This window comes from Neopelma chrysocephalum, unplaced genomic scaffold (genome assembly GCF_003984885.1).
Source record: "Neopelma chrysocephalum unplaced genomic scaffold, ASM398488v2 Primary Assembly neopelma1_122, whole genome shotgun sequence".
Taxonomy (NCBI): Eukaryota; Metazoa; Chordata; class Aves; order Passeriformes; family Pipridae; genus Neopelma; species Neopelma chrysocephalum.
The window spans coordinates 620,481-647,903 of record NW_020897784.1 but is presented as its reverse complement, the minus strand read 5'-3'; the positions used below and the strand labels follow the sequence as shown (position 1 = coordinate 647,903).

The 27,423-nt window shown below is 57.8% G+C and overlaps 1 protein-coding gene across 4 annotated transcripts in view; it reads right to left on the bottom strand.

Moving 5' to 3' along the window:
- Positions 1 to 27,423, bottom strand: part of LOC113974519 (receptor-type tyrosine-protein phosphatase V-like) — a 40,072-nt gene that overhangs the window by 9,367 nt on the left and 3,282 nt on the right. The window contains exons 2-29 of one of the 4 annotated variants that reach the window (XM_027697691.1): positions 24,697 to 24,776; positions 23,651 to 23,714; positions 21,059 to 21,325; positions 19,357 to 19,626; positions 18,546 to 18,812; positions 16,799 to 17,071; positions 15,798 to 16,058; positions 15,041 to 15,313; positions 14,332 to 14,601; positions 13,519 to 13,788; positions 12,795 to 13,067; positions 12,264 to 12,536; positions 11,578 to 11,847; positions 10,936 to 11,208; positions 9,810 to 10,082; positions 9,060 to 9,332; positions 7,791 to 8,060; positions 7,057 to 7,335; positions 6,691 to 6,825; positions 6,376 to 6,580; positions 4,113 to 4,180; positions 3,613 to 3,739; positions 3,299 to 3,346; positions 2,779 to 2,872; positions 1,845 to 1,935; positions 1,289 to 1,365; positions 887 to 944; positions 352 to 486 (exon numbers count right to left, since the gene is read on the bottom strand). In XM_027697691.1, coding sequence (XP_027553492.1) covers positions 352 to 486; positions 887 to 944; positions 1,289 to 1,365; positions 1,845 to 1,935; positions 2,779 to 2,872; positions 3,299 to 3,346; positions 3,613 to 3,739; positions 4,113 to 4,180; positions 6,376 to 6,580; positions 6,691 to 6,825; positions 7,057 to 7,335; positions 7,791 to 8,060; positions 9,060 to 9,332; positions 9,810 to 10,082; positions 10,936 to 11,208; positions 11,578 to 11,847; positions 12,264 to 12,536; positions 12,795 to 13,067; positions 13,519 to 13,788; positions 14,332 to 14,601; positions 15,041 to 15,313; positions 15,798 to 16,058; positions 16,799 to 17,071; positions 18,546 to 18,812; positions 19,357 to 19,626; positions 21,059 to 21,325; positions 23,651 to 23,714; positions 24,697 to 24,762 — 5,503 coding nt within the window. In that variant the 5' untranslated portion in view covers positions 24,763 to 24,776. Of the gene's footprint in view, positions 1 to 351; positions 487 to 886; positions 945 to 1,288; positions 1,366 to 1,844; positions 1,936 to 2,778; positions 2,873 to 3,298; positions 3,347 to 3,612; positions 3,740 to 4,112; positions 4,181 to 6,375; positions 6,581 to 6,690; positions 6,826 to 7,056; positions 7,336 to 7,790; positions 8,061 to 9,059; positions 9,333 to 9,809; positions 10,083 to 10,935; positions 11,209 to 11,577; positions 11,848 to 12,263; positions 12,537 to 12,794; positions 13,068 to 13,518; positions 13,789 to 14,331; positions 14,602 to 15,040; positions 15,314 to 15,797; positions 16,059 to 16,798; positions 17,072 to 18,545; positions 18,813 to 19,356; positions 19,627 to 21,058; positions 21,326 to 23,650; positions 23,715 to 24,696; positions 25,108 to 27,423 lie in introns of those variants that run through there. The other 3 variants (XM_027697688.1, XM_027697689.1, XM_027697690.1) reach the window with 3 other exon arrangements.

Here is a 27,423-nt window from a genome sequence, read left to right as displayed (position 1 = left end):
CCTTTGTTTGGATCTCAGCCTCCTCCACAGAAAAGGACCTGTGCAGATCTCATCATCCCTCCAGACTGAAGGAATGGTCCGTGTGAGATGGCTCATCCAGGGGATGTGGCAATTTCAGATTGTGCAGAAATATCTGAGGGCAATGGGCATGGTCCTAGCTAAGCTCCACTGCCTGCCCCAAACTAAGGCTCAGCTGCACAGATGTTCCCCCAAACTGCCTGTCAGGGAAGCTGTGTGGTCCATGCTCACCCTGGAGGCACACTGGAGCAGGGATTTTGTGAAGGGAATGAACCCAGCTCTGGGCTCAGCTGGGTCTGGGTCTGGGCTGGGCTGAGGCTGGCACCGACCTACCCGCCCATTCTCCATGCACACTGTCAGCATGATGATGTTGCAGACATTTTGCTCCCACACCAGCCTCCAGAAGTCCTCTATGGTTTTCTTGAGGGGCCCCTGGGTGGCAATGAACTCCTGCTGGGATGTGTAGCCCTGCATGAGAGGCAGATAAGAGCAAGAGGAGTTGGCAGGTCGCCGAGGCAGGTGGACAGTCAGTGCCTGGTGTGCTTTTGTGGTTGCTCTTAGTCCACATGGGCACAGTTCCCAGGCAGCTGATCTCAGAAGCAGCTGATTTCACAGAAAGCATGTGCTGCCCAGCACGTGCTCTCTACACATTTGGGATAAAGAAGTGACCCACACTGCTTCCCTCCAAGCAGTTCCTCATTTTGGCCTAACCAGGGAAAGACAGATCTGGGTCTTCCCTGTGCTTCCCACTCACAGCTGAGGGTAGGGTGAGCATGCAAGGCCTCAGGGTGTTTCTCTGCCCTTGAACACACACATGCTCTGAGGATTCACTCACTGGCACATGCATGCTGCGTGCCCTGCCTGTTACCTGGGAACAACTCCTGGATGGGAGGCGAGGGCACAGCTCCAGAGTTGTTCAAATGCAGCTGCACAGACCAGAAGGAGAAAGAGCAGGCAGACACAGGGCAGTAAGCTGGGAGGTGAGGGAAGAGGATAGATAGTCCACAAGAAGAAAGCAGAGAGCCTTGCCAGTCTCCCCACACTCACACCTCTGTGTCACAGCGTTTGTCATCTGACAGGCTCCACCAACTCCTGCTGAAGGGCAACTACACATCTCTGCCTGACCCCCAGCTTGTGCCAGCTGAGCCTTCACCAGCAGCTCGTGCCCACCAGCCCTCACAGAGGAGGGCACCCTGCCTCAACCCAGGTAGAGTTTCTGTGACAGTGCCCCGTGGCCATGTCTCTGTGGGGAAGGTGAGTGGGCACTCACAGGCATGAAGTTGGCATTGATGTAGTCTGAGTGTGGATCCTCCCCCAGCTGGCTCAGCTTGACTCGTGAGTGGTCATCTGAAAGAGACCACACACAGGTGAACCCCCATGGCAGCCCTTCACCAGGACATCACATGGTGGGAGAAGCCCCAGCAGCTCCATCAGGGAGGCTTCATGCTCGGCCAGGCACCTTCTCCCTAAAAAGGTGAGCACTGCCTGCCAGCTGGGCTGCCAGGGGATCAGAAAGCAGAGCTGGTGTCATGAGGCTCATCAGAGGAGCCATGGGACACTCGTGGACCCCCTTTGGTCTCCAGCTGGGACCCATCCTGAGCAGGGCTCACCCAGCTGGAGGAGCTGGGCAGGATGGTGGCTCAGCCCTGGCCCAACCATCAAGCCTTGAATCTGCAGCAGGAAAAAGGAAACCAAGGCCCATTTCAAGAGTCCTTCTGCTTCCAAGCACTGAACCCTGCAGTGATTCAAGGTGAGCCTGTCCTTGTGCACTGCTCTGTGAGCTCCCACCCTGGATGCTGGGGGAGGAGGGAGGAGACAGCACTTACAGGGCAGCACGTGGGCATATCTGTTCTTGGAGACGTTTGCCGGCAGCTCAGCTGCCACCTTCGACTGCTCTTTCCCAACTTCCTTCAGCTCCTATAGGACAGGGGAAAGGACAAGCACAAATGTTCCCATGGAGAGCTCCTGGTCAGCTCAGCTCCCTGCTCATGGCCAGAGGCTCTGCCTGGAGGGTAAAGAGGATTACCCACACACAGGGAAACGCTCCACTCCTCCCTCCATATGGCCTGTGCACTCTGAGCCATGGTGGCTTTTCCCATGCCCTTTTCCAACAGCACTATTTGTATTTAAAAGAAAAGCCCAAGAACAAGTACTGGGGAGAAAAAACTTCAGAAATCTACCAAGAAGCTCAAAGGATTTTCTGCTGAGCAAACAGAAATATCTTGTGCTGTATCTGCTTCTGCCCCTGTCCTCACTCAGGAGGGCCAGAGAAGGGTGATATGAGGAAGGTTTGAAACTGCTGATGGGAATTTGAAAGGTGCTGCAGCATAGCAGCCCAGAGCCTGCAGACGCTGACAGTGCGAGCCAGGGAAGCAGCCCGAGGTGAAGCTCACAGCCTGGCCCTGGAGGTCTGAGTGCTACTCAGCCTTCCCTTTGGCTGCAGGCTCTCTTCTAACACTGTCAGGGTGGATCTCATCCCCACTCATCCTCACCTCCAGTCGGGGCTGGGGCCCTTTGTCCTGTCCTAGTTCACCTCACACCACAGACAACATGTGTTTAGACCAGAACTCAAACAAAACAGGCTTTCAGCAAAGGAACTGCCTGATCACTTGGCCAGTCTTTGGCCTCCAAGGCTGCCTCACGGGGTGGCTGGATTGCTAGAGATGGGTGACTGCCCCTGGAGAGGAGCACTCCATGCAGGGCACCCAATAGCATGAGTGGGGAAATCCAGTGTCATCTCTGTGAGGAGTCTCATCTCACCTCAAATTCCTGGAAAAAGGCGTGGTTAGCACTTGCTGTCTTCATCTCATAGTACTGCTTGAAGTTCTGCAGGGGAACTGGCCGGCGGACATTTCTGCAGGAAATTAGGTCCAGAGGAAAATTTACCTTAGCTACTGGGAAGTCTGGCTGGCCAGTCAGGTGCCACTGAGACAACCCAGCCCTGAGACCTGTGGTACCTGGATGCACACACACTGGGGTGGTTTATAGCCCACATCACTGCCCAGGGCAGTGGGTCCAACAGTTTAAACAGTGGGAAGGATTTCAGGGTGATGAGGATATTCTTCTGCTGCAGAAGACTCTGGGAGGAGGTTTGGACAATGCACTGACTTTGGAATGGAGCTGGGCAATAAATACTGCATTTGGGAAAGACTGATTTATAAAATAACTGAAGGAGAGGAGGTAGATGGATTTTTCCTGAGTGAAAGCATTAAAAAGGAAGTGGGTGAAGGACTGTGGGAGCTGCAGTGGGGACACACAGACAGTAGACTCCAGCACTCACCTCAAGCTGTAGGTCACCATTTCCTGGGGCAGGCTGCTCTTCTTGGATCTAGAACCAGAGCACAGGAGCTGTTATTTTTCCCTGCAGCACAGGGATTGATGCCCTGAGGTGTTGTGTGCTGCTGGCTCATGGAGCTCACGGCAGGCATGGCTCCCCTCTCCCCTCTGCCTTTGGCTTCTGAGCCTGCCAGGCAAAAGTCCACCAGCCCACACCTTAAATGTTTTTAAACCCTGTCCCTGCTCTCCTCCTGGCTCAGCAGTGAAGGTTGGGTATCTCAGCCTGCACTCAACAGGTAAGATATGGCTCATGCTCACCTCTTTGCTCTGAGCTGTTTCCAGTAAACCAAAGCAAAAATAGCTGCAAGTGTTAGGAGAAATCCCACAATGATTCCAGCGATTATTGGCATTGAGAGTGGAGTTGTATCTGCACCAGACCCAGCAGCTGGAATTAAAAAGAGAGAAGGAAGAGTCAGTAAAGAAGTTTTTTACAATGAATATGGTGAGGCCCTGGCACAAGTTGCCCAGAGAAGCTGTGGCTGCCCCATCCCTAGAAGTGTTCCAGGCCAGGTTGGACAGGGTTTGGAGCCACCTGGTCTAGTGGAAGGTGTCCCTGCCCATGGCAGGGGGTGGAACAAGATGAGCATTAAGGCCCCTTTCAACCCAAACCATTCTGTGATTCTATGATCTATGGCTGCATTTATTCTATTTATTATATTTGCTACAGCCTATGAGCTCCCTCTGTCTGGCCACTGTCGGGGGGTTCATTACCTCTAACCTACACAGCCAGGGAGGGAAGATGCCATTCTCTGTCTTACCTGAGAACATGGTGAATGCCACTGCAGGGGCTACTGGGTCGTATTTGGTGAAGGCAGCAATGCTGAACCTAGGGCAAAGCAGAATCCTGTGTCAGGGGCAGCCTGAGCTGAGCACAGCACCCAGCACACAGCAGGGAGGACTTGGGGGAACGGGACCACTGCCTCTGTCCTGAAATGCTGAATTGGAAGAAGATGGTTTTCTGTTAGGAATTTAGGGGATGTGTGGAAATGGTCTTTCCTCCCTTTTCTGCCTCTTGTACAAGTTTGTTCCGCTTGGGAGAACATGAGAAAATGTCCAGTAAGCACAAATGGAAAGCAGCTCTCCTCCAAAGGGTTATCTGCAGAGACAACTGTCTGGTCTCTTCTAGGACACAAATAAGGAAAAACACTTTAGTTCATGTCGACTGATTAACTGGATTGACTGGAAAGAGCTGAGCTCTGTTTGAAACAGGGGCACCCCAGCTGGGAGGACTGACCCAGATCCTTCCTTACACACACAGAAGTGGCTGGTGTGTCCTCTTCCCTGTGGAGATCTGCCCCTCACCCCAATCCTGGCAGCGGGCACACCAATCCCCACAGCTCCGTAGAGCTGACTTCCTTCTGAGCAGGTGACTTGGAAGGGCAGGTTTTCTTGTGCCCTAAATGCGAGCCAAGGCTTTTAAAGGTAGCTTTGGATTTTAGCAGCCAGGAGTTTGTAGAGCCATGTGTGGGTCCTCTCTGGCAGCCCCCCTACCCAGCTGCCAGGGCACTGACCCCCTTGGAAAGTGAGCCTGCAGATGCCATGGCATGAAAGATGAGGGCTTGTGGTTAAAGAACTCACTGAAAGACAGGAAACAAGGATGGAATTTCTGAGTGGGGATGGGCTGCCGGCTTTTCACCGCCCTCGGAATCATCAGGAGAGCAGCACAGCCTACTGAGGATCTTTAGGTATTTAGATTGAGTGTTGCACGTACTGAAGATACTCAGTTTGGCTATTTAGGATATTTAGGCTGAGTGCTGTTTGTACTGAGGACATTTAGATTGTTTAGGGCAGCCAAACTGAAAGCAAGCTACGAAGAGGTGCAAAAGGATCTTGTAGTTCTGAGTAACAGGGCAGTTAAATACGTTATTGAATCATAGTGGGTGGACTAATGACAGAGCCTGATGGTCCGGAATGAGCTGCTCCCGGGAGGTCCGTTTTGGAGTGAAAACTGGGAAGCAGGGAGGGCAGGTACAGAGCCTGAGCCCGGCTCGGCAGTGCCCGGGTGTGGAGGGGTGTCCTGGTGTGGTTGTGCTGTTGTTACAGTCCCCTCGAGGCTGTTCACAGACCTCGGTCTGAGGCTTGTGCCCTGCTGTCCCCTCTCCAACCCCAGCTGTCCCCTCTCTATCCCCCCAGACCTGAGGCTGAGGGGTGAAGCAGTAAGTTCTGCCCACTCACCACAAAACTTGTGGTTAGATTTAATTCTCCCCGTAACTCCCGGGGGAAAGGGAAGCTCCCTCATGCCCACGCTCTCTGTCACAGACTTTCATCCTCTTTTCCCAACCCTCTCAGTGACCTGTCAGCCACCCTTGCTGCAAGTTTCTTTAAACTGAAATGGGACAACCTTCCAGATTCTGAGGGATCAGAGAAATGCTTACCACTTGATGAAACTGTGAGCTGCTAAATTAACGGGACTGGCTAAAGATATCATTCTTTGTTAGTAGTAGAAAACCTGATTTAAAATCAAATGTTTAAAGGTGCCCTATAACAAAATATGTACCTTCATGTTCCTGAATTCTGTTTAGTGTCAAATAAGACTGAATTTATGACAATTGGGATCCATGTGTGTGTCTCATGGGGAACTTGGACCTTAGCCTGAGCATTTTCTACCCCTAACCCCTAAGCACCCCACTGAGTAGGCACCACTCAAACTCTACTGTTTCTGAATTGGTTTTATTTTTGTGCCACCTGCACCTGGCTCTGAGTCACAGACAAAAATCCTACAAAGAACAACATCCGGTTTAGTTCCTACCCTGAGGGTGGACATCTGCCCAGCTCCCAAGGTGACACACACAGCCCTTGGCAGCCTCAGCTCTCCCTCTCCCTGCCCACTACACTGCCCAATATCCCCTGCATGCCAGCCCCTGCCTCCCTCAAACGCTGCTTGGTGGAACAGCCCCTGGGGATCTGAGGGGTACAAGGGTGAGGTGACGGGGAGTTTGCTGGTGGCACCTTGCAGGGACACGTGCAGTCCCTTTTCTCCTCCAGCCCCTTCCCTTCAGGAGGGATGCTGACATCTCTCACCTGTACTGTTTGTCGGCTTTCAGCTTCCCATTGCACGTTGCCCTGGACTGGCCGCACTCCTCTGTTCCCACTGGCACTCGCCAGGTCTCAAGGGAGCTCCTCTGGTGGAAGGGGTTGGGTATGAGCACCGCCAGGTAGGAGTCCTCTGTCCCATAATAGTGGTCATACCATGTGCTGGACATGATCTCCTGGGTGGGCCTCAGCACTGGGGGAGAATGTACAAGGTGACAGTGGCAGTCCCAAAGTGCCATCCAGGGAACCAGCTACCCTCCAGGGAGACACTGGGAGCAGACTGGGACGTGCAGGGACACTTACATGAATCATTAGTGGTAGCAATGACACCATAATACTCGATCTGGCCGTTCTCCTCACTGAACAGGTCGGATGAAATGATAACCGTGGAGCTGGACTCCACCTGGAAGACGTCTGCACGCAGGGGTGGGGGCAAGGCTGGAATAGGAACCAGCAAGCACTGCCTGTTAGCCTGTCCCTACTCCCACAGTCCCACCACACGTTGCTCAGCCTGTGCCTGGTCCCAGCAGCACTGTCAGAGCCCCAGCCCACTGCAGGTCAGTGCAGGACCATGTGGGGCTCACAGGCACCTGAAAGAGTCCCCAGTAGCAACACTGGGTGTCTTCTCCTGGGGTCTGTGGCAAGACTGTGGGAAAGAAGGAGACTCACCCTCCACTGCTGTGCTGCATAGCAGAGTCACAGCCTGGCTCCTCAGTGTGTTCATGCCCACAGCACTCAAAACAATTTGGTAGGAGGAGTTTGGCTCCAGCCCCTCCAAACTGGCCTCGCTCGCAGGGATGCTCATGACATACTTGGAGGTGGGAGGTCCATCAGAGAGTCTCTCTGTCACCACCTCATAAGCCTCCACATCTCCAGGAGAGCTTGTCCAGTTCAAGTAAAGGCTCCTTGACTGTGGTAGGCACTGCACATCCTCCACGGGGTTTGGCTCTGCAGAGGAGATAGGGCAGGCTCTGCACTCACTGCATCAGAGAAATCCCAACTTCTACCCCTGTGTCAGCCTGGACCCACACTGGTATCTGCTCCTGAGGTCAGTGAGAGGAGCAGAGCTGGACAGCTGTGACCTGGGAGCCTGCTGTGCCATGGGCCACAGGACAATGAGAATGGGCCAGGGCCTGAGCTGGTGTTTTACAGGAGAAGTCAACCAGCAGAGATCTCTGCAGAGTCTGCTTTGCTTCACAGGAGATGGGAGATATCTGTCATGGGGCTAGCTAAGAGAAACGATGGCTACCAGAGGGTCACATTGCTGGCTTTCCTTATCTCCCACAACAAACACTTCCCATGCCTCTGTTGACACCCAAGGGCTGACCCAGTCCTGAGGTCACTCACATGTTTCTGTCCCTTCCAGCCTGCCCTGCTCCCTCCCCCTGGCAGTGTGTACCCACCTATTGGCACTGCCAAGGACTTGGTGCTGCTCCAGTACGGCCCAGCCACGCAGCTCAAGGACACAGAGTAGTTCCTGCCTGGGATCAGCCCCTGGAGGAGCTGTTGGACTTGCCCTCTGCCCAGGGAGTGCCGCCAGGGCAGGGAGCTGTTCCGGGGGTCCCGCAGCCACAGCTGGCAGTCGTCCTGCTGTCCAGAGACACTGCCCCAGGAGATGAGCATCGTGTTGTTCCCTTCAGCCACCGCTGAGAGATTCTGGGGAACTGAGGGGGCTACAAAAAAAAACACACCAGGGAGAGTTACTGGCATGCATGTGCTCCCTTCCATCCTACAGAGGCACAAGCAGGAGATGGGTGACACACAAGGAGACTCCACATGTTCAGTGATAACATTCCTGCTGCTGCTGGTTGCCAGAAATGACCTTTAAATGGCAGCTGGAGGACATGCAGAGTGAGGAGTGTGAGGGGATGGGTTCTTCCTCTAGCTAATGAGCAAGTTTCATTAGAGACCTGCCCAAAGGGCTCTGCACATGACTTCCAGCACCCTGCTGGGGGATGGCTGAGCGTGGGAGCAGGGACCGCTGGATTCCCCAAGCAAAGTGCAAGGACTGTGGGGACAAGCACATGAAAAGGCTTATTGTGCTTATCTGCAATTTCCACATTCCTTAAAAACAAAAAAAAAAGCCCATCCTCCCCTTATTCCCTATGCCAGGAATTTTCTGACTGCCTGGGGGAACAGCAGTGGGGATGGTGGGGTGTATCCCCCTGGCTTAGGTCTCGTGGTCTCCCATCTACCAGAGCAGCTCTACTGTAATGGGATCCCATGCTTTTGTTCAGCCACTCATTCCCGGAGGAGCCAGCAGGGCCAGAGCCCAGAGTCTGCCTCCTGAAACAGCAGTTGTGGCTGCCAGGCTCTCCTACAGCCAGCAGTACTGCCTGGCTCTCCCCTCCACCAGGGGCTTGCCCGGCCTGTGATCCCATTGCTGTGGTGGTACATCCCACCCCATGCCATGCCATGCCATGCCATGCTGTCCCATCACTGGAAATATTCACAATAAGGTCAGACAGTGCTTTGAGCAACCTGATCTAGTTGAAGATGTCAGTGGTGGGGGGGTTGGATTAGATGGCCTTTAAAAGGTCCCTTCCAACCCAAACCATTCTCTGATCCTACAGCTCCCAGGCAGCTGTGCTGGCCATGTCCCTGCCCCTTCCCACCCAGCTGGGAAGGCTGAGCCTCGTGCATGATGCAGGACCTGCAGCTCTGGCACTTACTTGTCCAGTCACTGATGTTCCCCGCGGACGCTGTGTAGGGCCCTGCCACAGACACCACTTCCAGCAGGTATTTGTGTCCTGGAGCCAGGCCAGAGAAGGTGAACTTGCTGGTGCCTTTCCCAACAGAGACATTGGCTGCCAAGTCACCTGATCCTGAATGATACAGGAGGAGCCTGTAACTGTCTTGTCCTTGGGGTTCAGCTCGCCAGGACGCGCTCAGCCTGTTGGGATACCCCTGGTTCGTCATGTACACATTACGGGGTGCCAAGGGGTCTGGAGAGACAGGATGGAGACATGTCAACAAAGGGCCTGAGGACATTGCCTGGGTCTCTTGGCAGTGCCATCAGGAGGGATGTGCCACACTGGACAGGGCATTTAGCCTTGGCTGGGTGGCTGTACCCACCAGCCTGGAGGCAGCTCAAAGCTCCTGCAGGCTCCTCTGTGCCTGCCTGATCAGGCTGAGGAGGGCTGAGGAGGGAACACACAGCCAGCTAAAGGAGTGGGGAAGGTGAATGCCCCATCTGATGCTCCCTCCTTCGTGGCTCTCCCCTGAAGCATGGCTCTGGAGCTCCAGCTGCCTTCCCCCAGGCTGGTGGAGCTGGTGATGAGGGTGGGCAGAGCTCTGCTCAGTGCCATGGCACTGACATGCCCCAGGCAGGGCTTGGGGGCTGCCACAAAGGTCAGTGTTCTTTGCCACGAGCTTTCATGACTGCCCAGCGAGGCACCCATGCCCCCCAAAAGGGTACTCACATGTCCAGTTGCTGACATTCCCTGCGGGTGTCCTGAAGGACCCAGCCATGGACGCCACCTCCAGCACGTATTTGCTTCCTGGAGCCAGTCCCGTGAAGGTGAAGTTGTGGGTGTCTCTCCCAAGTGAGGTTGTAGCTGCCACGGTGCCCAGCCGTGCGTGGAACAGGGTCAGTGTGTACCCCTCTCTCCCCCCGGCCGCGGCGCCCCAGGCCGCGCTCAGCCCGTCGGGGTGTCCCGTGCTCAGCAGGCGCACGGCAGCCGGGGGCAGCGGACCTGGGGAGCATCAGACCCGATGTCAGGGACTGCACACAGGGCAGGAGGAAACAGACACTCGATGGGACATCGTGCAGCAGGACAGGTGGTCCCCAAGGGCAAGGACTCATAGATCCCTTCTGGCACGTGCCTCCTCATCCTCACTTTTTTCTGTCCCCATCCCACCTCAGCTTTAACGATGCTCATCCTTGCTGGTCCCTCACATGTCAACCCTTCTTCACCCAGGTCACCCTCATGCCCACAGCCCAGTGGGAATGCCTTCACCCTTGCTGCGTGCACACGTGTGCTCCTGCACCCAGCTGGAGTGCAGGGCCCAGGCAGCGCTGGCACAGCCTCTGTACTCTGCCCAGCCCTAAAATTTTTCTAGGTGGGTAGAAGTGCTGGATTAGCCCATCTCCAGAGCAAAGACCCATTCTCCTGGGAGGACTGTGGAATGGCCTCTTGTAGTACACTGATTGATTTCATGAACCTTTATGGTAAAGTGGTTTCTACCTGCTGGAGACTCATTGAGCCTCCTGTACTCAGGGAGCGTACAGGTCACCTGTACACTCCTGTGTTCCTGTACACAGGGAGATGGGTCAGCACGGGCAGGGGACACAGCTGGGTAGCCCTGTGTGCCATCAGCATGTCAAGCATACATCATCAGCTTGTGCAAGCCTTCAGCTGAACATCCACATGCCACGAGGGTAACAGTGTGCCCCTGCACCAGCTGCTGTGTGTCACCCCTGTGCATGTGTGTGTGCACACCTCCAAAGACACCAGGTCCCCAGTGAACCTCCCAGCCCTCCTCAGGACTGCACAGTGGTGTGACATCTCCCACCCCTCTGCAGAGGGTACTGCTCCGGTCACTCACGTGTCCAGCCGCTGATTTTGGGTGCTGCTGCCTGGTACAGTCCAGCTGTGGCACTGGCTTCCAGGGAGTACTCGTGTCCTGGGGCCAGTCCCATGAAGGTGAAGTTGTGGGCATCTCTCCTGAGCGAGGCTGTGGCTGCCACGGTGCCCAGCCGTGCGTGGTGCAGGGTCAGTGTGTACCCATCTCTGCCCCCGGCCGCAGCGCCCCAGGCCGCACTCAGCCTGTCGGGGTGTCCCATGCTCAGCCAGCGCACGGCAGTCGGGGGCAGTGGACCTGGGGAGGAAACACAAGTCACTGCCAGGGGCCACATCTGGGCTGAGGGAAAGGAGATGCTCTATGTCTGTGCCAGGCCCTGCTGCAGGAGCTGGGTCAGCTCCCTGAGGTCCCATGGGCTGGCTGTGCCCTTGGCTCTGTGGCAGCTGCCTCCTCTCTGAGACTGTGGGTTGCTGTGGGTGGCTACCAGGGATGGGGGTGGCACAGGATCATGCACAGATTCCTCATGATGCATCCAGGCAGGGAATAAGCACTGGGTGCTTGCATGGGTGGGAAAGCAGGAGGGCTGCACCATTATAGCCTCTGACCAAACTGGGAAGGAAAGGTCTGGTGAGGGACACCTGGCTGCAAGGAGAGCATCAGACTCACGTGTACAGTGGGTGAGGTTGGGGGCGCTGGCGTGGAAGGGCCCAGCTGTGGCCCTCACTGCCACGCTGTAGAGGGTGCCAGGGCTCAGGCTCCTGAAGATGTGACTCCTGGCATTGCCTCCCAGCACTGTGTGCCCGACGTGAGTGCCAGAGGCTGCGTCATAGACATCCACCACGAAGCCTTCTGCCCCTTGCCCTACTGCTGCCCAGGAGGCCAACAGCACCCAGGCCGAGGGGCTGCCCAGGGTGAGGTTGACAGGGGCCAAGGGATCTGGAAAACAACAGGGAGACAGTCAGCCCAGAGATCCTCTGAATAGGAGCCTGGGCACAAACAGGCAGGCAGGGCACATGGCTCTGAGCGCAGCATCCCTGGGATCTGCAGCTGGACATGACAGGGGAGATACCCTGAGCCTCGGGGGGGGGGGGAATTGGCTCTGTATCAGGGACAGAGTGAGGACAGTGAGCAGAAAGGTGGGACCATTACGTAGAAGCTATGGGCACAGTATGAATGGCTTGGGATGGGGAAGGTGGCATTGCATGCTCTGGAAGGCTCAGGTGGAGGCTCTGGGGCACAGCAGGGATAGTTTGGGATGGGGCAGGTGGCAGTGGGTGCTCTGCAAGGCTCAGGGGGAGGGGGGCTCTGGGGCACACTGGAGCACTCTGCCCAACCCAACCAATCAGACTCACGTGTCCATTGGGTGACGTTGATGGAAGAGGCTTCTAACGAGCCTTTCACAGCAGTGACCTGCACAGCAAACCTGGTGCCTGCCTCCAGGTGAGTCCAGGTGATGTTCTGGGCATCTGGACTCAAGGTCTGGACCTGAGCCCTGCTCTGGGTGCTGAGGCTATACAGGGTAATGCGGTAGTGGTCCCTCCTGCCGGGGGGCTTATTCCAGGATGTGTAAAGCTCTGAGGAACTGCCTGGGTTTGTAAGGCTCAGGTTTGTCGGGGCTGCAGGAACTGTGAGGAAAAACAGACACATCGGTTGGAGAGAAAAAGATCCAGTTCTGAACAAGCAGACATCTCGGTACAAAGAGGGTGTGAGACACAGGACATGACTACAGGTCAGCTTCACCAGGAACCAGGCCAAGGTGCCCTCCTCTCCTCCCCTCCCTTTCTTCCCCTCCCCTCTTTGGGTGCCAACATTGATCCCATCCCATTCCAGAGCTCATCACAGTGCTCCTACCCCCGTCAGCCCTGGGTGTCATGCGTGCTGACCTGTGCAGCTGGTGATGTTCCTGGGGAGGGAGCGGTAGGGTCCAGCCACTGCCCAGATGCCAATAAGGTAGCATGTTCCTGGTTCCAGCTGTGGCACAGTGACATTGGTGCTGTCCTTCCCTGCTTCCAGGTTCCTCGGTGGTGCAGAAGAGCCCTCCTCGAGCACACTGAGCAGGTATCCATCCCTCTGCCCAGGAGCAGTCTCCCATTGCACAGCCAGAGCCCAGGCAGTGCTGACAGGGCTGGCAGACAGGGAACGAGGAGGCAGTGGGACTGTGGGAGAGAAACAGGGTCACTGGGGACAAACCTGGGGTGCTCAGGACTGACTCTAGGTAGGGAATGAAGCTGGGAGCTGAAGGACTGTGGGCATCCAGCACACTATCTAAAGGCTGCTGAGAGCAGCAGGCTGCTCCCGGGTCAAAGCTGCTCCCTGTGTCCCAGGTGACAACAGTGCACCACCACCACGGCCTGAGTCCCCCTTGTCCCAACGGCTCACAGCACGACCCACTGAGCTGCTGGGCTCAGGATGAGAGAAGGTCCCACAAAAGACCCAGCACCTTGAGTAGGAGACAGGCTCCAGTGGGGTTGCAGGGACACAGTCTCAGAACTCTCCTGCAGAACAGCCCTGGGACCCTCCTTGTGGTCCCGAGCCCCTGGCCAGGTCAGAGCCAGGCTGGGTGCCAGAGGTGGAGAGGGGATGGGAACAGGGGAGCTGTGTTTCTACCAGTGTAGCCAATGGCAGTCTGAGAGGAGATGCGGTGAGGCCCAGCCTGAGAAATGATCTCCACGCGGTACCGGGACCCTGGCACCAGCCCCTCCAGGTCGAGCTGGGTGACTCCACGGGGCACAGACACGTTCCTGATGATGGACAGGGACTCAGCCACCGACAGCTGTACCAAGTGGTCTCTGCCACCGCCGGACTCCACCCAGCTCACGTGCAGCTCCTGGGGTCTCCGGCCGGGCTGTACGCTCACGTTAGCCAGAGACAGTGGATCTGGAGGAAAGCACAGCATGAGATCCATGAAGTGGTGGATGAGCCACCTGGAGAAGCCAGGGCACAGCCTGCACAGAGCTAAAGGAGGAGTGGTGGCAGCTGACTGCCAGCTCTCCTCTTCTCCTGGGAGAATGGAAACCTGCCTGTGCATGTCCCCAGGGTGCTATTAGCAGGTAAGTGCTGACAGCACTCAGCTCCCATTGGGCTGCTTTGCTCCAAGGACAGGGAGCAGCAAGCCCATAGGGGTGTCTGTGCTTCCTCTCTCACTTCCCTCTCCACCAGTCCCTGGCTGGCCTTGAGATCACCAGTGGTCTAGGCAGAAGGTTCAGCTTGACTGGGGAAAACCTAAGCTGGGGAAAAGGGTCATTTGGGGCCCAACAGCCACCACACAGCCTGTGACATGTGCTCTTATTCCCAAGACAGGGAGCCTGCATGTCCCAATGGAGCCCTCCCTCCACCCAGAAAGTCCCTGTCACTGCTACTCTTGCAGGCAGTGCCATGATGTCCCATCCCTGCAGGAGACTGCAGATACTTCTCACTCACATGTCCACTCAGTGGCAAAGTGTGATGAGGATCTGTATGGGCCACTGAGGACGGTCACCTTCAGGAAGTACTGAGTGCCAGGGGACAGCCCCAGGAATGTGAAGTTGTGGGTGTTTGGCCCCACTGAGATGTTCCTCTGTGCTGTATGGCTCTTGCTGTAGAGCTGGAGGTGGAACTGGTCCACATCGCCAGCAGCCTTGTCCCAGAAGGCTGAGAGCCCCAGAGGGCGCCGGGTGTTGGTCAGGGTCACGCCCGCCGGAGCCAGGGGGTCTGAGAAAAGAGACACTCAGGCAGTGAGAGGTGGTTGTGGTGTGGAGTTGGAGCTGCACACACTTGTCCTGGGCACCCTCCACTGCCTGCACCTGGTGGGGTTAGGCCAGGAATCAGCCCTGGCACATCAAACCCCAGAACAACCAGAGCTCCTGCTCCACAGCAAACAGGGGAACAGGTCCCCCCATTCCCCCTGGGTGACATTTGGAAATGTTTTCTGTTCAGTGATGGGTTCCTCCTGCACTGCAGACCCTTTTAGGTCCAACGTGGCTCAATGCAGCTCCAGTTGTCCTCTCACTCTGTCTGGCTATGCACCCCTGTCCCAGGTTCCCCACCTCCCCACACATGGGTCACCCTCTGCTCCCGTGCTGGGTTCTGCTCTCACGGGCAGAACATGGTTGAAATTTGCAGTAGGGTGAGGTAGGACTGTCACACTCACATGTCCAGTCTGTGGCTGATTGCACAGGGGATCTGTAAGGTCCAGCCACAGCAGCCACCTCCAGTGTGTACTGTCGCCCGGGGACGAGGTCCTCTAAGGTCACATTTGTCCAGTCATTCCCCAAAGTCACATTCCTGATCCGCTCTTGGGACTTGGTTTCCAGGAGGGTCCCTGTGTAGCCAGTGCTGCCAGAGGAAGCTGCTTTCCAGGAGGCTTGTAGAGAGGTGCTGTGGCCCCCATTGCTGAGGCTCAGCTGCTCCGGGGGCAAAGGGTCTAGAAAAGGAAAGGTCCAGAGTCACCTGGCAGAAGTGAAACCCCAAATGTGCGGGGCCAGGAGCCCCTTCTCTGGGAAAACCCACATCCAGGTGTTTTGACCACCATCACCCCTGCTGACACCAGTTTGGCAGGGACTGGGCCAGCATAGAGTTCAAAGTGGCACAGAGAGAGGACTGTTCTGGTGCTGGACAAGGTGGTGGGTGGTGGAGAGGTGGCTCCAGGCAGAGGCAGCCTGAGCAGTGCCACAGGAGGATGGGCCAAGGAGAAGGGGGAGGAGGGCACTGGGCTCTGCTGACCCTTGTGCCTGGTGACTGGGAAACAGAGCAGGGTCAGACACATCCAGCAGCAGCTCTGCCTCCTCCTGAGCCTTTCGCCCAGTTATTGGATGGAGCTGTAGAAGACACTCGCTGTCACGTGCCCTGAGGCACAACATCACGGGGAAGGGCAAGATCCGGTGGGAACCCGGGGCTGTGGAACTCACATGTCCAGTTGGAGACGCACTGGGGTGAGGATGTGTAGGGGCCAGCCACGGTGCTGACCTCAAAGTTGTAAAGGGTCCCAGGGTAGAGGCCCTCGTAGGTGAAGCTGGTGACGCCCCTGAGCAACGAGCTGTTCTTCACGGGGTACTCGGCAGGGCTGAGGGCCAGCAGGTAGCCCTCCCCCATGGCCTCCTCCCAGCTGGCCAGCAGGCTGTGGGGGCTGCCCTGGCTGGACAGGCTCACGCCAGATGGTGCTAGTGGCTCTGCAAGGGACAAGGACACCACGGCACAGGGCAGTGCAGCAGGCAGGCAGATTGCTTTCACCAGTTTTTTTTTTTTTTTGCTTTTCAGATTGCTCTAGGTGACCCGGTCTTGGCAGGCGAGTTGGACTAGATGATCTCCAGAGATCCCTTCCAACTCTAACAGTTCTGTGATTCTGTGACAATGCAGCTGTCTCCATCCCATACAGGGGGAGTGTGGCTGCAGGAAGAGCTCTTAGAGCCCCCACCACCATGGTGGGTGCCTCCCCACACTGTGCACAGCTCCAGTTGTCCCTTCCCAGGGTGTCAGCTCTGGGACAGCACCAACTCTGGATCCACAAGTCACCCAGGAGGGACTGGGCGCAGGGAGATGCTGCTCTGGGGGGGGCTGGTGGTGCTTCTCTGCCCATTCACCCAGCTGCAGTGAGGGGAGAGGGGGGAAGCTGCCTGGAACCTGCCAAACACTGAGTCCAGAGGCTACTGAGCAGGATCTGGTCCTGGTTTTTGCCTGACACTTGCTGGCACAAGCCTGCCCGGCATCTGTGAGCCCACCCTCACCAGGAACTGTGGGAGGCAGATTTTGCTGCTCTGACCCACAACCTACTCTTGAGACCAGGAGCCACAGGTCACAGCCCTGTCCCTGTCACAATCCCCCTGCTCATCCCCAGCCCCCCTCCAGGCACCAGCCCCTCCATCAGGCAGCAGGAACGGCCTCAAGGGACTTGCATGGGCTTTCTGCTCACCTGTCCAGGCTGCTGTGCTGAAGGCTGATGCCTGGTATGGTCCTGCCACCACCACCACCTGGACAGAGTACTGCTTCCCAGGGCTCAGCCCATGGAAGGTGACGTGACCGTTGTCCCCGCCGACGGAGATGTTCCTCGTCACAACACCATCCTGTCCCTCTCGCAGCGTCACCAGGTAGAAGTCCCTGTGTCCCACTGGGATGCTCCAGCGAGCCTGCAAGGAGCTCTGCTCCTCTGCACTGCTCAGGGTCACATTGCCAGGGCTCAAGGGGTCTGGAAGGGAATGGGATTGTGTGCATCAGGATTATGGGGCGCTCTGTACCCCACGCAACCCCGAGCCTCATTCCCTGCAGGGTTATGTCCGGCCTTAGATATCCTTTTGGAGCATGCCGTCTCCACTCCCCAGCACAAGCATTCCTGGACTAGCAGAGTCCAGACAAAGCTGGCAAACCTTCTGGGAAATTCCTAAAAGTCCGCTTCCACTCCACTCTCATCCCACCATGAGCTTGCTGATATTCTCAGGAACTGGCCTGGACTGAACTCCTGGCCAGATGCCCCTGGCTCGTGTGTCTGGTACAGGGGAATTTTTTTCAGTGGAGCAGGTCAGAGCTGCAGACAGCAACAGCAAGAACCAGCTTCACTTCACAGCAGAAGAAAACCAGCTGCAGAGGCCTTCCGAAATCCCAGCTGCAGAGTCAACAGGGAGCAGGCTCCAGCTTCCCAGGTGAAGGAGGAAGAAGCTGAGTCTTGACACCTGGTGGCATCCAGGTCCTCCCAGGGTACACCTGACCCCTGTCTCACCAGGGCCAGGACGAGTCACTGGCCACAGCAGCTCTGAGTCTGCAGCTTGGCACCTCCATCATTTGAGGGCCAGCGCTTCCTCAGCGTTCGGTGTGAATCTGCTCTGCCCAGGAGGCTGGGCTTGCCCTCTCCGTTTCCCCCCTGGTTCTCCTGGGAACATCTGGGATAGCAAGTCTGGGAATGGAACTGTTTGCAGTGCTATGGATGTGGTGTTGGCAACAAACCAGGGCTGTGGTGGTGGAAGTCCCCCTCTCTCAGGGCCCTTGTCAGCCTGAGGACAGAGCCGGGAGGAGGATGGGGGAATGGTGCAATAGCAGGATCTGGGAGGGCTGCCACTAGACTAAGTGGCTCTAAGCCCTGTCCAGCCTGGCCTTGTACACTTCCAGGGATGGGGCAGCCACAGCTTCTCTGTGCCAGGGCCTTGCCACCCTCACAGGGAAGAATGTCTTCCTAACATCTAATCTAAATCTCTCCTATTTTAGTTTAAAATCATTCCCCTCAAACCCTATCACTGTCTGCCCAGGTAAAAAGTCTTTCTTGCTCTTTTATAAGACCCTCCAGAAGCCTCCAGTTCAAACTAGCTCAACTGCTGTCCTCTTGCCTCATTTTTTCTGCAGCCCTTGTACAGCCCTGAGGCAATGAGAGCCCAGGCCCAGCTGCATTGAACACCAGTGGGATCTGCTCTTGGGGAGGGACCACAGGCTGATCCCACTGCAACCCAGGGAGAAAAGCAGGCCAGCACTGGGAATCCACCTGCTGCAGGGATTCACTGGTCCCAGTACAGCAGCGTCCCAGAGCTGGGTCCTGGAGTGGCTTTAGGCCAAGTCCAAGCAGAATCACCCTGTGCACCCAGGGCAGGAAACCTTTGGATTCAGAGGTTGGACCAGAGAAAGGGAGAAAGCCGGGGCCACCAAGGTCCTCCCCTGTCCCTGGCCATCATACTCACATGTCCAGGCAGTGGCATTGGGTCCCACTATAGTGTAGGGCCCGGCTGTGGCGCTGAGCCCCAGCCAGTACTGGGTGCCGGGGTGGAGATGCTGAAAGGTGTAGCTGGTGAGGCCCCTCCTGGCTGACAGGGTCGTGGTGACCGTCTGGGTGAGGAGGTTGCGGAGCTCCAGGTGCAGCCAGGCAGCCCCTGCAGCCCCTGCCCAGGAGGCGACGAGGCTGGTGCTGGAGCCCGGGCTGAGCCTCAGCTGGGTGGGGATGGAGGGAGCTGAGGGGAAGAGCAGGAGGCAGCGAAGTTCAGCAATGGAGCTGGGCCTCCCTGGACCCTCCTCTCTCCCCGAGGCCCACTATGACCCCAGCTGCTCTCTATGGCATGGGGGCTGAAGGTCTGGCAGGGGTCGGCTGAGGGATGTCCCTCTCATGTCCCATCCCAGGTTGGCTGGAGGGCTCTTGAGGTCCTTCCATACTGTCATGCTCTTTCAGGCTGCAGGGCTGAGGGGGTGGCAGCCTGGGCAATGCAGCGTTCCTGCAGCTCTCGCTTGCCAAGAGATCCAGGATCCACCAGACTGCCCCTCTCCCTTGGGAACACACAAACCCAAGCTGTGGGTGCTGCAAGGCAGGCCCAAGGTGTGAAGTTTTTCCCTTGGCCCAGACACTGGGCTCACAGCGGGGACATGAAACACTCCCAGCTGCTGCCATCCTACACAAGCCTCCTCCCCACCTCTGCCAGCCCAGCCAGCCCATGCTCTGCCTGCCTCCTGCCTTTCTCCCACCCCTTCCCCCTCGGGGCAGGCACACCCATCGCTCCCTACCTGTCCACTGGTGGACACTGGTGCTGGCCTGGCCGGACCCAGTCAGCGTGCTGACCTTCAAGGCGTACTCGCTGCCGGCCAGCAACCCGTCGAACAGGAAGGTGGAGGCGTCGGGCGGGATGGACACGTTCCTCACCAGCGCCTGGGAGTCGCTGTGGTACAGGGCCAGGCCGTAGCCCTCGCGCTGCCCCGGGCCGTGAGCCCAGGCCGCCCTCAGCGAGGCCGAGCTCCCGCCGCTGCTCAGGCTCAGGTTGCGGACGGGTGACGGACCTGCATCAGACATGACATGGCACAAGACAGGGTTGGCTGGCTGCCTGGGAGTGCCTGACCTGGCGAGTTGTCTCATGGGCTTGCTGGAACATTGGCCTCTGCCTGGTGAGGTCCTGGCAGCCACAGCTCCGCAGGATCCGATCAGAGGATCGTGGAATGGTTTGGGTTGGATGGGACCTTAAAGCTCAGCTCGTTCCAGCCTCCTCCTGCCATGAGCAGGGACACCTTCCACTAGACTAGGTGGCTCCAAGCCCCATCCAGCCTTGCCTTGGACACTTCCAGGGATGGGGCAACCACAGCAACCTGTGCCAGGGCCTCACCACCCCCACAGTGAACAACTTCTTTTTAACATCTAATCTAAACCTCTTCTCTGTCAGTTTAAAACTGTTCCCTCTTGTCCTGCCACTATATGCCCATGTAAAAAGTCCCTCTCTCTCTCTATTTTAAAGTTCCCTTTAGCTACTAGAAGGGACTCTAAGGTCACCCTGGAGCCTTCTCCTATCTAAGCTGAACAACCCCAGCTCTCTCAGCCTGTCTTCCATAGCAGTGGGACTCCAGCAAGGTTCCCCCAAGCACAGCCCTATCACCTCCCTGACCTCTCACCAACCTCCCATGGGTGGTGTGGGGGGCACCATCCCCTTTGGATCAGTCTCAGCAGTCACTCTGAACTGAGTGGGGAGGCTTAGTCGGGGACAACACACACAGTGAAGCCATCATTGCTCACCTGGGAGCTCATCTGCTAACAGGTCCTCTGTTCCTGATGGCCCTGTGGGTCCTGCCACCTGCCTTCCCATGAGAACCAGCTCCTGCTCCTTCCACTTTTGCCTGACACCAGCCCTTCCGCTGTCCAATCTCCTTCAGCTCTACCCTCCTTGTCTAGGTTTTCCACCTTCACCATTTTACTCAAGGATCTTCTGGAGAGGTGCAGGTCAGGGCTGCCATCCTCACCTGAGCTGTTGAGCCACCAGCCCTGTTCCCTTCCCCAGACCTTGGAATCAGTCAGGGAGGGTGCAGAGCAAGACTTGAGGGGTGAGTTGTAAATGATAGAGATGTGCCGAAATTGTAGAGCAGAGGCTCCTTCCTCATAGCCCTTTCTAGACCTCCAGGCATGACATTTTCCACCCCTCAGCTCTCTGCAGGCCACATTATGGGCTGGTCCATCATTAGCTACATTATTTTAGGAGAAGACACAGCATAAACCCTGCCCATGCAAGGTGCAGGGACAGGACCCTTCCTCAACAAGGATGAGGGAATGACCCCTGGGACTCTGGGGACCACAAAAGGACCCTAGTTCTGGTGGAAGTGAGGAAAAGCCCAGTCTCCCCACGAACTAGTGGGACTCCAAACAGACCTGGGCTCGGCACCCTCCAAAGCAGCACAGTGGTATTGGCAGGAGCCCTGAGACCCTCTGCAGTCCCTGTAGAGCCCTTACTTGTCTGAGCTGTGATGGTCTGGCTGACAGTCTCCATGCAGGCCAGCGTGGCTGTCACCTCGATCTCGTAGCGCGTGCCAGGGGTCAGCCCGTGGAACCAGAAGCTGGTGGTGTTGGGCCCAGCAGACTCATTCTGCAGCGGCCTGCCCGACCCCAGGGAGGAGAGGGTGAGCAAGTATCCCTTGGCACCTTCCTCTGGCTCATCCCAGGACACAAGGAGGGAGTCTGACCGGCCATGGTCACTCACGCTGACGTTCAGGAGGGTGCCTGCAGAGGCAAATCCAAAACTGTCAACAGGGAGCCTGCAGGGCCAGCTCCCAGCCCACCCACCCTCGCTGGGGTACACCGGGCACCAGCCACCACCATGGACACTGTCCTGCTTTGGTCAGGCTCCCCGACACCGAGGGCTCTGAACAGCCTTTGGGAAAACACAAGAATGCTCAGAAACCTCCATGGACTGAGGCCAAAGGGAGATGTGAAAGAGATGCTCCGAAGTGTGGAGCATCTGCTCCATTGGAGAAAGACCAGAAGGCTTCAGTTCATCGTGTGTTTTGTCCAGAGAGCCCTGATTTAAGGCAGAGAAGTTCCCTGGCTGGGTATAATCCACTGCTTGCCACCTTGATTGGCTTGAGCCCCCAGAAAAGATGTTGAAGGGCTCTGTGTCCACGGAGAAGCAAGACAGTGGCCAGTGAGGGGGCAGGATGGAAATGGCAGTGGGGCCATTATGCTCCCTGCAACAGTCTCTGCGTCTGTGTGGGGTTTGACAGAGCTGAGGGACAAAGGCTCCTTTGGGGGGATCCAGACACTGAGTCCCCCCTGTTCTGCCCAGGGTAGAGGTGAATGGGAAGAGTGGGACACTGTGTATGTGGAGGAAATGTGGGGCCAGCCTGGCTGCAGTCCCTGCTGAGGTGTTCCTGCTGCAGCAGGGAGGTCAGTGCACTGGGGCTGCAGGGCTGGTGCTTTGGCATCCCGATGGAGAGCACCTGGGGACAGGGAAGTGGGGTACAGGCCTTGGCCTTATTGGTGGGTCAGTGGCCAAAACTGCTATTGAGTCCCTGCCCTTTGAGCTGCTCAGGAACCATCTACACAACAGGAGCCAGACACAACCTGTCTGTCGGGGCCAAGCTGGCAGCTGACCTGGGTAGGCTCCATGTCTGCCTCCCAATGCCTCTAGCAGATTTTCAGGCACCCCCATCCCCAGCCTAGCTGTGAGTCACAGAATCACTTTTCCAAAGGTTGGAAAAGCCCTCTAAGTGTTTCCCCATCATTGCCAAGTCCAGCACTAACCCATGTCCCCAAGTGCCACATCCATGGAATCTCTACTGCTCTCAGCCTTTGGAAAATGACAGAACAGCTCTAAGTGCTAATATGATATTTGTGTAGTAATTAGCACTTAAAATTTATGGTGTGCAGCATGTTGTGACAGGCTTACATGGGGTCTGGCGCAGCAAGAAAGCTCGAACCAAGCACAGTGACTGCCCCAGAGGTTGCCCCAGGGGTGGCCTTTACACAGTCAAGGAGGAGCAGTGTGGGGTGAGCCCAGGGCAGGGGCACCTTTGGCACAGTTCAGGAGTTGTGTGTGTCCTTCACACTGATCTGAACATTTCCAGAACTATGTTCAACTTCTCTTCCATGCAATCCTGTGGTTTGGAGCCTGCTGCAATGCTGAGAGCTTCACTCAGCAGGCGAGGGCAAAGATGAACACAAATAGGAGCAGGTAGTGCCCCTGGGAAAGGCCTTTTCAATGCCATCCCTGAGCAGTTCAAGTGCAGATTTAGGATCAGGCTGCTCAGGAAGGGTTAGCTGAATGTAGCTGGGTGCCCATGGGTCAGGTGTCTATACCTGGGCCAGCTGCCCTCACTGTCAGCAGACACCCAGAGCACAGGGCACATCTGACCTCCTCCCTTAGGCAGCCCACGGGACTGTGCCCTGCCCTGTGGAGTTCAAGCAGGGATCGTTTGTCACTGCAGGCTCTTTCTTATCTTATTTATGAAGGTATGAATTCTCCACCCACATTTCTCTGCTTCTCCTGGGTTTCCACCAGCCTCATTGCCTGCCTCCCTCTGTCACCGTCCTCACATCTGCAGCACAAATGTACCTAGAATGGGCAAGAGGCACCCTGTGGCCCCAAGGCCCCTGACCCCACAGGTAAGCTCCACTAACCACATCACAGACAGCCTCACCCAGGTACACCTCGTGCCCTGACAGATGCCTGTGGTTAATCTAGCCCATTCCTGTGGGCTCCAGGCCCACAGCAGCCATGGAGCTGCCTTATGGACTATGATCCTGCCTGGGCAACTGCAGGGGCTCTGAGCAGGGCACCTACGTCTGTGCTGTTGCTGAACCCACCTGATGCTCTGTGGAAGGAGAGAGCTTGGAGCCTTGTCCATCTCTCACAGTGCCCCCCATATGGCTGGAGGGGGATGGGGCTGACTCTTCCCCTTCCCTGGCCATGATCTGCAGCCTGTAGTAAACCTAAAGCAGAGTATTTACAAAGCTACTCTCAACTTCAAGAGTCCTGGCTCAGCATATCTGCTCATCTCACTGCTCCAGGCACAGAGACCACCCCTCCTTCCTCAGCCTGGGACTTACCTCTGTCACCAGGTGTGTCCTGTCCCTCCAGCCATGCCTGTGCTGTCTGGTTGCATCCCTCACCCTGGGGGATTGAAGGTGTCAAGTGAGAGAGGGGCAAAGTGAGGGGGGCTGAGCTGAGACCAATGCCTGGGAGAAGCATCCTGTGCCAGGCCAGGGGTCAGGCTGGCCAGGCAGAGGTCCCACCCTGACATGGCATCTGTGGGCTGCGACCCCTTTCCCCAGGAGAGCTTGTGTTACTTGTCACCCTGCCTCCCCTAGTCAAGGCAGGGAGACAGACTCAGCAGATGCAGCTTGTGGGCTGCCCTGGCCTTTCGTGTGGGGCCTGGGGCTGCAGACCAACAGGCCGTGCCCATAGGGGAAGACCCCACCAAACCAGCCAGGGCACAGGGAGGTCTGGAGAGGGAGGGAGTGAGCTCTGGACAGGCCCTGGCAATCTCATTCCCTGTACAGGCACATCTCCTTCCCACCACCATGGGGGGAGGATGGAGGGACCCCAGACCCCCCGAGGGCTGCACAGAGCTCCCGGAGCCCCCAGTACTCTCCCCCCGGCAGCGGGGACACCCGTCTGCTCTCAGCCTGCTCCCAGCAGGGTGTGCCCTGCTTTGGGTTGGCGTCAGTTCCCCCCATGTTAAAGGAAATGTCTCTGCCCACTCCTTGTCCCGCAAAAAGCCATCATCTTCCTGGCGTTCCTTCCCCTCGGCTCCACGGGCAGACTCGTCCTGGCTCCCCACCGGCTGCGGGGCTTTTGGGAGAGGAGAACAAAGGGGCGGGGGACCCCCGGGAACAGCAGCCGGGCCATTCCCGGGCGAGGAGCCGCGCAGCCATGGCAGCGGGGACACGCTGCGGTCCCGGGCGCTGCGGCGAGGGGGGCAGCGGGGGGACAGCGGCGCTCGGGACCGCGAACGCCGCTGATGTGGCGCAGCTGCACCGGTGAGAGGAGCCCAGAACGGTGCCCCCGGCGGGGCAGGGCTGCGCGGAGCCCCTCGCCAGCTGGGAGCCGAGAGCCGCGGAGCCAGAAGGGGCTGGGGAAGCCAAGCGCTTACCTCTGCCGGGGTCCCCGGGAGCCGCGGCACCCACAGCACCAGCAGCGGCAGCAGCGGTGGCCTCATGGGGACCTGGGTGGCTGGAGATGAGAGGGATGACAAGTTGGCGGGGGTGGGGTCAGCTTCTCAGCAGTGGCCGTGCCCAGCCAGCCCTTTCTCCCACGGCAGCCAGGAGCCGCGTCCCCACATGCTTTCGGAGCGCGGGTGACAAGATGACATCACTGGGGACCGGGCAGCGCGGGGCACCTCGGCCGGGCCCGCCGTCCCTGGGCAGGGGCAGAGCTCGCCTCCGGCCCGGGAGGAGCCCAGCGGGGGCGGCTGCCTCTCGCCGGGCGCATTTGTTGTTGTTGCCCCCGCGGGTCCGTGTCCCTCTGCGGTGACTCTGGAGCGGGTGCGGGCTGCGGGCAGAGCTGCCGGCCGGGGAGCTGGGGCGGGGGAGCTCGCGGGGGCTCTGCGGGGCTGGAGCCCGCTCTGGCATCGGCAGCAGCTCGGCAGAGCTGGGGGAGCTGGAGCGGGAGGAGCGGCGGGGGAGGAGACAGGACGGGACTGGCGGCGGCTCCGGGCTGGGAGGGAGCTCCCGAACCAGCCCCCGGCGCGGGGAGGGAGGGGAGGAGGGCGCATCGCTGGGCTGCGATGCTGGAGGGAGCGAGGGCACGAGTGCGGCCGCGGGGTGCTGTGCACCCTGGGCTCGCTCTGTGCTCGCGCTTTCAGCTCTGTGTGCATTAATTCCTGCGCAGTTGCGGCTGTGGAACGGGGGTTTGGGTACGCCGAGGGGCAGGGGTTGGGGGGTGTCTCTGTGCGATGCCCTTGACACAGCGGCCTGCAGGCTGGGACAGGGGGTGCACACTGTGAGGCTCCTGGGCCCTGCATCCCGCGGGCACAGAGACGCCTGGACCACGCTTTGGCCATCTAAGGGGGTGGCTGGGGTGAGCTGTGCCCTGTGCCCGGGCTGTGTAGGCTCTGTACTTTGGGGGGTTGCTGTGGGGAGCAGTCTGTGCCTGCCCTGCTGCGGGCAGGGCTGTGCTGTGCAGTGCTGTGCGGTGTCTGTGCAATGAATGGCAGGATGCCAGCTCTGATTCAGAGCAGAGATGCCATTGGCTTCACATCAGCGCTGGAGATCTGGGACAGTGCTGGAAGAGGTTCAGTGATGCATCAGTCCGGAAGCCAGTGCAGCCTTTGTGGCCGTGGGAGTCTGTCACAGTAGCCAGTACGGCCACCAACAGGGGCTATTCTAGCTCTGCTCATTGCTCTGAACCACCAAGCTGTCAGGGTGGGACACATCCCCCATCTGCTTTTGGAACAGCAGAATGCCTCGCCAAAAAACTCAGAGGTTTGTCAAGTGGGATCTGTGATAGACAGAGCAACCCACAGTGCCTGGACAAAGACATGGAAAGCCCCAGCTCTTGCACGCAATTGAGAACGAGTGGAACGTGAGGAACCTGGTCTAGGACCCATCTCGTACCCCAGGTCCATCCCCCAACCCTTCTGGCAGCCCCCAGGCTGATAGACCCAGCTGGAAAGGGGCTAGAGAGCACGAGGCCCCTTCACTTTGCATGGCTGACAGTTAATTTCCCAGGTCCTGGCCAAATGGGACTGGTGCCAGGAGTTCGGGTCCGTGGTCACAGTCACGTCTCTGCAGAGGTCCAGTGCCCTGCCTGGAGCAGGCTGAGGGTAAAGGAACCCTGGCCCTGCAGCTCAGCCCAGCAGTGAGGGACACAGAGATCAGGGTGGCAGCAGAACGTGATGCCTTGGCTCCAGCACAGGCAAGATTTTTAACCCTTAATGCCAGCAGCTCCAAGGGCTGAATGCAAAAAATGCCATGGGTGCACCCTCTCCCATGGATGGATGCCCGTGGGAAAGAGCTCTGGCTCTTGGAAATCCCCAAGGTTTCCTCTCGGAAATAAGCATTTGGGACTGAGGTCCACCAGCACCTGGGGTGATGGGGCTGACCCATGAACCAGTGCACAGCCAGCTCTGGAGACACCCATCCCTGCTGCCAGACACGGGCGTGACAGGGAGCTGAGTGCAAGGTGGGTGCTCAGGGGTGCTGGGGGTGACGTCCTCCAGCCACTGAGATGAATGGGGAGGGGGTCCCCCTCCAGGACCCAGGCGAGGGGAGGTTTGGAATTGGCTGCTGTTGTCTCCAGTGGGCTGGGGACTGTTTTTAAAGGCCCCTTTCCAGAGCTGGGTGGCTGCAGCCAGCTGGGAGGAGGCTGGAGCTCCCCGCTGCAGCGAGGGCTTGCCAGGTTTACCCAGGGGCCCGGAATGGGATTGAGGAGGTTACAGCTGGCTGGTCCCCAAAACACATTTGCAAAGAGGCTTTCGGTGGATGTCCCCACAGGGGTCCATGGCAGGGTAGAGGCTGTCAGCAGAGGTGATCCCACTTTGGATGGGGGGAGCATGGAGCTGTTTGCTGCCATGAGCAGCCTGGAGGGTCACCTGGAGGATGGCTGGGGCAGAGGCAGCATAGGCAGTGAAGGCTGGGGATCGTGTGGTGTCCCTGGAGCATGGCAGGTGATGGCAGAGCTGAACTGGAGGAGCCCCTGGCTGATGAAGCAGGGGTTGGAGGTGAGGATGGAGGGCCTTAGTGGGCTGGGAATTGTGATCCAGGGGCATGGGGCAGGAGGGACCCTTGATTATCAAGGAAAACCCTGCGAAGAATGTTGCATCCCCCAGTGTCAAAGGCAGTGTCCCGTTCAGTAGTGGCACAGACAGGAGGTTTTTCCA